The sequence below is a fragment of the Penaeus monodon genome, chromosome 26 (assembly GCF_015228065.2).
Source record: "Penaeus monodon isolate SGIC_2016 chromosome 26, NSTDA_Pmon_1, whole genome shotgun sequence".
In the NCBI taxonomy this organism is placed as follows: domain Eukaryota; kingdom Metazoa; phylum Arthropoda; class Malacostraca; order Decapoda; family Penaeidae; genus Penaeus; species Penaeus monodon.
Window position 1 is genome coordinate 391,392 of NC_051411.1, and position 11,324 is coordinate 402,715.

The following is an 11,324-nucleotide window of genomic DNA, read 5'->3' on the forward strand; positions in this document are numbered from 1 at the left end:
GGAAGACTTTGAAGACCGAGTGTTCAGTAGCATGTTCTGTCATGATGGAGATGGTTGAGCTTTTGCTGTATGACACAGTGTTAACCAAATCAGAAGTTTTTGAGAATAAGGGATTCATAACATCAGATTAGACAAAGAAAAGAATGGCAAATTCCTTTGTTATAGGAAACCTTTGACTTAATACACAATGGCACTTAGTGTCTATTATCAGAAGTTGACACTAAAGTTTATCATTACATAGGCCTAGGTTTCATGTTTGCCTTCAGCACTTAATTTCTCCATTTTTGGCTTGGAAGATGCTTGAGTACATACATCAAAAATCAAAATGTTTTGTTCCATGTACATGCAGTATCTGTACCTGGTGCTGCCACTTTCATATGAATTACGATACATGTTAATATGCAGGATGACAAAATAGCACAAGGTGTATGTGATGGATTTGGTAGACTATATCCTAATAATGTCATGAAAAATATTTTGTGTGAAATTGCTCTAAGATTAAAAGATCTCAAATTTCCACTAAAAAGATTGATGTTCATATAAGGAAAGAGGAGTCATTATCCAAAACTGCATAAGTGTACAGGTTATGAAAAAAATGTACAATTGCACAGTGAACAACTTTGAACACAGTGAACTCTCTTTTTTCTTCACTTTCTCTAGTAATTTTTAAATGGATATTTTTTCTGAACACCAATGTGTATTTAAACATTCTAAAAGCTTCTGAAGCCTATTTTATCACTCCCAACTCTAGATATCATAGATATTATGATATCTAGACATATATGCCAGAAAATAGCATCTCTTGTATTAATTATGTATTAATTGGGTTGTTATGTTTATGACTGCTAGGGATTTGATAGCCTTACAGTTTACCCTATCAATTTAGGATGATATGTCCCATTTACAATTTACTGAGTTTCATACAGGCAAAAGCAAAAAGTAAATTGTTGCTGACTTTGTGTATGATTTGCAACAGAAAGTCTGTTTCTCCATAGCTTAGAAAAATTACTGTTATGAACCTGGTTAACTTCTTTTGGTATAAGATGAATAATATTAGCCATGAAAGATTTTTGTATTCTCATAAGTACTACTTGGCTACTACTGTGGTGATTTTGTAATGATTACTTCTATACCAAATTTCACAAGTGTTTTTTATTTCTTCATATAGTGCTAATATTGCTACATTAACAATTGCTGTTGGGGATGACATATATGTAGAAGCCACTGTGATTTTTGTTTTTTATTGCCTTTACATATAGATGGTTCCACAAGCATAGTTACTGAAAAGTTAGTTCCTAATCCCCATTTCACCTGTTTCTTTTTTTTCTTTTCTTTTCTTTTTTTTTTTGCTTTGTCTGCTATTAATATTTTAATGGCATTATGATAATCATAAAAAAAAAAAAAAAAAAAAAATCCTGAAAATTCAAGGGATAGGGAAATCGGGCAGCACAAAGGGCCTACTAATTGACTCCTTGGTGACTGAGTGCTTGTTGAGCCATCTTTGTGTAAGCAAAATTCACAAAGCAAAGCTGCAGTGGACAGTTCATGTACATGGTGACAATGGGTTAACAAATGCCATGTGTTTTCCAGCTCAAGCAAGAAGGAGAGAGAATTGTGGCAGATGTTGGACTTTGCGACAATCCCCAGAAGTCATTGCGTGGCGCAGGTCAGCGAAAACAAATCTTCAAAGTGCAGAAGTCTGATCAGCCCCTTGTGGGAACAAAGAGAAAGATCCTACCAAGGCCACAAATACAAATTCAGAATTTGAATTTTAGGGCAAATCCTCTCCCTGTCACACAAGTTCAGGTTGTTGCTCAGCATCAAGCACAAAAGGCAGAACCAAAGAAGCAACATGGTTTGACTGTCAAAAATATGTCACCATTGAAATCGCAGTCAAGCACTTCCAGGGGACGAAAAATACTACCACGACCTCTTTTCCCCAAGAATATAGGACAGTTGCAGCCTAACAAGACAAATATTCAACATTCAATTTCACTGAATAAGCCACAGTCCATTGCTTCAGGTAACACTTGCAATGTGTTGGCTGTGAATCCCACTACTGTAAATGTTTCTCATACATTACCCATGCAGAGTCCTGCCCATGTGCCAACTCAAGTAAAGAGTCAAGCAGCAGTACCAGAATTCACTTCAACTTGTGCTTCAAATATGCAGACAGTACTTCCTGTGAAGCCAACCAAAAATGGATGCATGCAACTGAAAAAGGCTCTTGCACCTGGAAGAAAACTTTTGCCACGACCTCAGCAGACTCCCTGTAATCAAGGAGCATATATCTCTTCACAGCAGATGCAGTCAGTGTCTGCTCTTCAGCAAGTACAGTCTATTAATCCTGTTTCAACATCACAAAATATTACAAATCAACAGTTTCAGAACATAAATTCAGCCAGCATTCAGCAAAGTCCAACATCACTTCAGTCTCTTCAGGGCATTCCACCCGTCAATGTTCAGCCCACTCTTCCAGTTCAGCAGTTACAGAACATTCCAACTGTAAGTTCACAGCAGGCTTTGCCTTTGCAGCAGCTGCCAAATGTAACTTTTGAAAATGCAACCAAGTCTGTACCAATACAACATTTACAGAGCATTCCGGCTGTAAGTATTCATCAGTCTTTGCCCTTGCAGTCTCTCCAGGAAGTTGTGACAACTAATTCACTTCAACCATTACAAGCTTTGCCTTCAGCAAGTGCTCATCATTCTATGCCACTTCAGCCTCTACCAAACATATCCTCAAATTTAATGCCATCACTTCCAAAACTTGCACCTGCAAACATGCAAACATCTATATCAGTTAAACCTATCCCCACTGCAGCTGTACAGCAGCAACTCTCTGTACAGTCTCTTCAAGCCATTAGTCCTGGAAGTGCAGGAAAAGATATGCCAGTACAGTATGTTGGCAGTGCACATCCTTGTACACGATCGGCTGTGCCTCATCAGGAATTGAGAAATATCACAACAATCACTACACAAGCAGTGCCTGTTCAGGGACAGTGTATTCTTTCTGCTTCAAAGCAGCACAATATTCCAATACAGACAGTACATCCTGTCAGTAAAATTAACACATGCTCTTCACTTCCTGTACAACTCCAGTCTAGTCAGCAGCAGCTGCCCCTTCAACAAATTCAGCCAAATCCAAATGCAGTTCCCCAACAATCAGTACCTATTCAACAACTTTCTTCAAATGTCCACAGCAGTGGGAAGAGGAATTTGAACTTCCAGCAGATTCAGTCAGTGACACAGTCAAAAGAAACCAAGATTTCACTACAGCCAGTTTGTCCTGTGACATCGTCAGGAACACATCTTGTTCAGCTGCATCATGTTACCCCAGATGCCATTCAGCAAATAAAGACTGTCAGTACCTCTGTGTCAAACAATTTGATGTCTTCTCAGAAATTTCAGCCTGTTGCCCCCAAACTTAGGCCTGATGAAACTGCAACTAATATATCATCAACTCAGGGTCTCTCACTTCAAATGAAATCAGTGACTCAGGTTGGTTCAAATTTGAAGTTGCCATTACCAGCAATCAACAAAGGAATACCAAATAATACTTCTCATCAGGTTGTTCATAAAAGAAGATATCTCACAAGAAGGAGCAAAGCTGTCTGCTGTACAAAGCCAAAACGAAAAATTCTACCTCGTCCTATTTTGCCAACAGCAAATGATAGTACACCATTGCATCAAGCAGCAACCTTGGTCCCTACTAAGATAATGACTCAGGAAGTTATGAAGTCTGCTGCTATTGAAAAAAGTGTAACTGTTTTTGTGCCACACGTAGGCTCAGCCACTTCTAATATGACACAGGAGTGTATTCCAGTACCTCAAGCTACCACAATTGATTCACCAAAGAAACTTTCTTCCTCACAGCAGGAACATGCTGCCTTCAGTTATGACAACTGTGTATCATTACCTGAACAGCAGAAACTTTTTGTAAAAAACAGTGTTGAGAATGCTGTTCCATGTCACATATTAAAGTCAGATGGCTCAACAGATAACCTTATAACTTCATGTGATGCAGATTCACATATTGCTCTCTCTTTTGAAGCAAATGAAAAAACAAACTTTGACTTCTTAGAATCGTTGGAGCAAAATCAAGAAGTCTACAGAAAGATTAACAGCAATGCCTTGCCTACAAAAGTAAGTTCTGATTTAGTAAACACTAGTCCAAATCTGGTTGGAAGTGTTAGGTCTCAGACTGCTCATGTGTATGGTCTAACTTTTAAAGACTTGTGTGATGATTTAAGTATGAGCACTGGAGAAATAACAGGTCTTCAGGGGAATAGCTATTCATCATTAAAGTCAGTAGATACATCTGCACATGAGCAAGAAAAAGTAGCTGCTTCAACAAAAAGTCTAGATATGATACAAGAGGGTTGGAAAGATCCTAATATGGATGAAAATTCCATAAGACTGTTTGAATTACAATATTCCAATGATGAAAGCATAAAAGAGACTGATATCACTTCCCATGACAGTGACCCTGTTGCTGAAAGTAACTTCTTACCAGAAAATACTAGTGATCTGTCCCAGAAGAACGACATTATTTACCATCAGGAAGATTCTTTAAGAATATCTAAGAATGAGGAAATTGCTGAAGAAACACAGCTTCTCAATGTATCAAATCTTACAGATGTTAGTGCTGTTAATGACCCATTGAAGCAAGTAACTTATATGATGGTGAATGATGGTGTTCCAGGTACTCAGTTGTTACAGTATTCAGAAGATTCCTCTACTAAGGATGCTAGCATAATGGATGATTCCCAAGATAACATTAATGATGCTTCTGATGGGGAATTACTTATTCAGTACCAGCCAGTGTCCACATCGTGCACAAGCAGTGAACAGTCACATATAAATGAAGTACATGATAATAGTATTATTTATCAAAAGCCCCAAGTGCAAGGTACCGCTAGTAACTCGCTTTTCCAAGAGCCATCTTCCAACACCATCTCAGAGGGTATACAAAGTGCAGTATTAGTTGCTGAACTTTCCCAAAGAAGCGATAGTGTGTGCCAAAAGAAAATTTCAACAGATGAAGACCAGACGGGCAGCCAGCAGCTCAACAAAGAGCAAGCAGAGCCATTGGAAAACCACCGCCAAACAGTAAGTAAACACCAATAGCCAGAATCTGATTTTCTACAGTAAATATGTCACATAATGGTCTTGACTTTTGCATTTATTTAGATATCCTTTTATATAAAATATATTTTTTTATATGTTGTACTTTGTTTTTCAATTCCATTATTGTTCTCATGTTATGTATCATAATACATGTAAAAGAAGGCACACTGATATTAGTGAAATAATTTATTTGATGTTTTATTATTATTATTATTATTATTATTATTATTATTATTATGATATAGATATATTTTTTAATGGTCAGTGTTAGACTTGGTCATATTCATTCTGCAATATGTCAGTATAAACTTCAGTAAGAGAATTGTGGATTAATGTGTATCTTACAGAAATAACTTAGCTTTTGATATTCAAAGTACCAGAAAGGTTGAAAAAGTTCAGGGTACAGTTTTAGGATCATGACTACATTTAGCTATAATATGGAATGGCTACATTTGTACTAGATTCTGCAGTACAACAAATTGACACCATTAATTCTTAAAAATGTTAGGGCCAATTGATGTGAAGAAATGTTTGTTTTATTATATAGGATTCATTTTTCGTATGTTTGTAAAAACACAATTGAAGCAATTTAACTACAACAATAAAAATGCTATTAAAATAAAAGCATCTGAATTGTTAAAGTCATTATATTTCGTTTAGGAAATGGCTGAAACTCCACCAGAATTTCAAGTACTTTTTATCATCTGTCAGCAAGAAAAAAGGAACTTGAGTAATGTGATAAGTAGCTGTGATGCTTTTGAATATCTTGACTTTGGACGCAGAGCCACCTCATTGTCATTGTTTTTTCTCTAATCTGCAGGAACAGGAGGGGAGGAAGCAGATGTGGGCAGCAAAAGGCCTAAGAGGGTTAAAAAGGAAATGGAACAAATGCTCCAATGGCCATTTTTCTCAGGGAGTAGTTCCTGACTATTATAAGAAGAATTTTAGGTCCTTCCACACATTTCAGCTGCAAAAGCGAAGAGTGCTAGAAATGAGCTGTTTGAGGCAAAAGATAGTGAGTCAGGGAATCAGAATCAGATGCCTGGAGCAGGAACTTCAAGAAGAAAGGAAGAAGAATGAGTTATTAAGAAGAAAGTTACTCAAGACGATCGGCGGCAAAAAGACCGAAAAGAAAGGGGAAGATCACTCTCTCGCTGGAGGGAAATGCCAGCCTCAGGTGCAGGAATCTGCAGAAGGAGGAACACTACAGAAGGCAGAAGAATGTAAGACAGAAGAGGAAAAAGACTCCGGCCAGCAGTGCGAGGTGCCGTCAAACTCGGCCAGTCAAGATGGTCTGTCAGGGATGATTCACAACTTCATGGTGCGGGATGACGTGTCGCAGCCGTGCCGCGAAGAAGGCGAGAAGGGCTTCCTGCGGGCCCGCCTCCACTTCCTCCAGGTGCTCCACAAACGTTTCCTGGCCGACTGCTGCAGGGCATGCACTTTTGAAACATTTGCCAAGAACATTCCTGAAAATGTTGTAAAGTTGAAAGCAGATGAAATGAGTGTATGTGTGTGCATGACTTGCCAAAATCCAGAATTGAAGATTGAAAGCTTGATCAAAAGACGGTTTCTTGCTATCGATACAGACATCGAGAAGATAGTTTCTAATGATGAGGCCTGGGACACTTTCATGGCGACAGTGGGGGTGCTTAGGGCCCGCCGGGCACTGCTGACCTACAACTCTTGGTTCGTGAATACCTGTGACAATGTGCACAAAGAGAAAAGGACTGTCACGAGTTCCCTGGCAGAAGTGATTGACCTGCTAGAGAGCGAGTTGCACGCCCTGAAGATTCACCTTAACCGCACCTGCCAGACGTATGAAGAAGTGTTTAAGGCAAAGTGCGAAGCGAATGCCTCTCCGCATCATGCAGTTGTACAAAGCAGCTGGGCACCTCTGATTCTGTTCCATCCCGTCGGTCCGGGCGGGCCGGCGGAGCCCCAAGGTGCGGTGAACGTACAGTGCGGGTATGTCTGGTCCAAGGAGGAAACCACAGGTTTTGCCGCCATGTCCGACGCCAGAGATCGAACAGCGGCCGCCGTGTGCGCGAGCCTCGAGAAAGTATTGGAGAAAATTATCAAACAAGAGATAAGGACCATTACCTTCATCACTGACCCTCAGACCCACACCTCCTGTGTGCGCGAATATACCCGCAGGTGTGAAATTCAAACCGAGTGGATCTTCCTCGACCCAGAGCACGGTTGCAGCAACGCAGAAACTGTCGGGCATTCCATCACGAAGCTCCTGTGCGACAGCATCAACAGCAGTCCAGTGGGAGGGCTTCGCAGCGCCCGGCACGTGTTCGACCTCGTAAGTGTGCGCTCCAGCAGCCTTATGCACCTGTATGGCGAAGGGGACGTCCGGCGTCTCAGGGAGCTTTTGGGCGCGAACGCGAACGAGCTTCGTGAAGAAGACGCGCAAGCTGCAGTTACTTCGGACGGAAATTGAAGATACTCAGATTTTTATTTTATTATTATCTTCATGTGTAAAATAATACTAACAGAACCAAAGATAGTTATAGATAGCTATAGAATGGCACACACACTGAGTGATGCAATGCTGGTAGGAATTAGCCGGTGATGACATTCGCCCAACAAGAAACGCCACAGAAACCTTCACCTGAGGCGGCAGATGAGAATGAAAACTCACGCCGGAAAAATGCGGTAACGAATCGATATCAATACGGCACACCCACTTCGATTCAGGGACTCGGTAAAATTGAATTTGCTACAAAAGATTTTATTACATATATATGTAGCATACAAATTTCAATTATATCGATTATTGATATTCATCCTATCCTTGAGATATCACGGAGAGTGCAGTGTGTTTACAGGAAAATATTACATCTTGTTTCCATTGTAAGTAAACGCGCGCGTGTGCACACACACTCACATACACACACACACTCACACACTCACTCACTCACTCACTCACTCACTCACTCACTCACTCACTCACTCACTCACTCACTCACTCACTCACTCACTCACTCACTCTCTCTCTCTCTCTCTCTCTCTCTCTCTCTCTTTCTCTTTCTCTCGCTGTCTTAGTGTGTATATATGAAGTGAATATAATATTTTATAGTTCTGAATATTATGTTTAATAGCTTTTGAAACGGCGTTGAGTGTAAACATTCTTAGGTGGTTGTGTGAGGAGCACATTTATACTTGTCAAGTCCTCTCTTGTACATATTAATCTTCTGTACAAAAAATAGTTTCTGTTACCTGATTTTAATAAATGACCTTAGCATGTTATGATGTTTAGCAAAGTTAATAAAAGAAGTTTGTATTGTATGGGTGCATTTTAGCAGAAATAACATGATGGTATAAGGAGGAATGGATAAAAGTTCTAGTCCTGCTTTTGGAAGTATTATCGTCGGCAAAATGAGGTAGTTGAGTTCTGTGATAACTTTATTGCTCTTACAGACATCGTAGTACCTATAAAAGGCATCTATTTTTGTAAAGAATGTTGTAATTACATATATGTGACTAATGGTCGTGTTAATTTACCCTTGTAAAACTGTACTTCTAAGAAACTTGAAGAGGCAATTTTAAGCTTGGAAATCTAGACGTATATTTTGTAATATTTTATGCATATAATGATGACCTGACTTGTTCAAGTTTTAAGAAGCATGGAATTCTGATGAACAGAGATATGAATTAGGGATGTCAAGGGGGATAGGAGGACCCTGAGCTGTTTTGAAAGAGGGCGGGAGCTGATGCGTCGGGAACAGGTTTCTTGTTTCCGTCACTCAGAGAAAGGCATCTACGGGCCCACTCCTCAGACTATAATAATAATAATAATATATATATATATATATATATATATATATATATATATATATATATATATATTTCATAAGCACTCTGATACCTTACAAACACCGCAATCTCTGTGATGTTATAAATATGATAGTGCTTGTCTAAAGAAAAACACTGTGACGTGACAGACTTACCCCTATGGTGAACGTGTGGCTTTATGCTAGTCAGGGCATTTCGATGCTTTATATCTGACAGACTTATTTAGATGTCCTTGGAAATAATAAGATTTGTGTTCACTGTTAAATGCCCCAAGTATCACCGTAAACAAGTCTTCTACCCAGCCAAGGTTACCGAAATAGCTTGTTATGTGGTAATTTAAGTCTATGAAAGTCCCCCCACACCTTTCTGTGCGGAAAGAAAACAGCATCCGCTGAGTATGTGGCAAAAAATTACCGTGGTTCGTAAATACAATTTTCCTCCTAAGTTAGAATTACTTGTAGAATAGAATAAGATAATTAAAAAATCGTTGTTCGAAGTGGTTAACATAATATTTATGTGCATAAAATCACCACATATTTTGTTCATGTACAGTCATTTTTATACACAACTACTGCATCGCAACATTTTGGTATCATTAAGCACATTTAAATACCGTGATAATCTTATTCTTGTTAGTAAGAATGTTATTACTGTCCCTTTGGATACAAGTCCATTGCTGTACTGAAGAAAAAAATCTGTATGTTATTCTCTTTTGTAGATGCCTCCCAAACGCGCTCTCAAAAATACCTGGCTGCATGACGATGACTTCAATGGTTGGTTGAAGAAGGCGGACGGCAATCACCAAAAAGCGTTTTGTAGTGCGTGTAGTTAGGCAGAGATCATTGCCATTAAAATACAATACATTCCGTGTCCACTGCACTCATTCATGGTCGAAGAGGATGAATGAGTGTCGGATTCCAAAATTATGCAAAGAATGGCATTAAGACGCCAAAGGCAACATATATCACAAAACTTCTCTTTGATTATTGATCAGAAAACTGATATAGAAGCACATCAAAAATGCGTTCTATAGTATGTAAATATTTGAACAAGGAAAACAAAAAGTATGAGAACCAAGCTCCTAGATTCAACGGAAATTTGTGACAATAAAAATGATAATTGTGGATCAACAGGGAGAATCTACTCCAGTTTCTCATGTATCTGGCAAAAAATAATAATATATTGATTATACAGAGATGCAACAAAGTGCTAAATTTTACCGTCATCAAATGCGTATGCCACTATATTCATCTGTGGGCTTCTAAAGCAACCAAAACTCTGCCTCAAAATACATCCACTTATTTTTGTCATAGCGCAAAGAGAAAGGGTGCACTTGCCCAATTTCAAACGTTTTGCGAGGTCAAACTGCACAAATCGTTGCATATTGCTCAGACGAGATGACTGTAAAGAATACTCGAAAAATGTCGTTGTACTTCAAGGGAAAATGTAACAAAGAAAGACTTGGAGCCCCTAAATGAATTCAGGATGCAATAACCGATTCCTCAATTTCCTGGGCTTTATCTTGCTAAGATTCACTTATTTAAGCCGACACCAAGCCTCAAAACATCAACAGCTTTTCAAAGACCTCTTTAAGTTGACGAATGAAGATGACGCTCCAATCTTTAGAAATGTGCCATTTTTTGCTCTTGGTGTTCTTGCTCTGCATCGAATACTGATGCAAAGAGGATCTTTTCCAAAGCAGAATAAATTAAAACTAAATCGCGGAACAAGATGGCTCAACCACACAGGCAGCACTACAGAACCCATCTGAACACGAGTCGGATGGATGCGTCACGTTTCAGGCTGTTCAGGAGTAAAACTATTAACTATAATTATATATTATATTAATATATAATATACAAATGCTAACTTTGCTTGTTTTTAATTCATTTAATCTATAATGCAAACATTTTGTATGCTTTTCCAATCTTCAGTGTTTTATTTACACAAAATTCCCTCGTAAATATTTGTGCGTCATATTCATCGCAACAAAATATTTATATGCCTGCTACTTCACGCTTTACCTAACCTGTCGCTTTCCCAGCACCAGAGGTAAAAAGAAAATTATAGTTATCCACCTCCGTGTGTCGATCCCCGTTTTCTGTGATTGCGTGCGTTAATGTCTGAGCAGTAGCATTGGTAACCTGACCCAGCCACAGTGCGAGTCCTATCTATTTATCTATCAGTCTATCTATCTATCTATAGATATATCTAAATCTCGGGTGGTTCCGACTCGCCTGTAGATGGGTAGGGCAGGGGTTCTATTTTTTTTTTTTTTTTTTTTTTTTGGGGGGGGGGCTATGACCCCTATAAATTACTTCGATGAATTCGCGACCCACTTCTCCAGCATACATACTTAAGAAAGCATGTATACATAACGTGGCTTTATG

The 11,324-nt window shown here is 38.9% G+C and overlaps 1 protein-coding gene across 1 annotated transcript in view; it reads left to right on the forward strand.

Moving 5' to 3' along the window:
- The window catches only part of LOC119589806, a 16,935-nt gene extending 8,308 nt beyond the window's left edge, over positions 1-8,627 (forward strand). Inside the window, exons 5-6 of the mRNA XM_037938374.1 lie at positions 1,591-5,112; positions 5,951-8,627. Coding sequence (XP_037794302.1) covers positions 1,591-5,112; positions 5,951-7,579 — 5,151 coding nt within the window. The 3' untranslated portion in view covers positions 7,580-8,627. The remainder of the gene's footprint in view (positions 1-1,590; positions 5,113-5,950) is intronic.
- Positions 8,628-11,324: the final 2,697 nt, after the last annotated feature.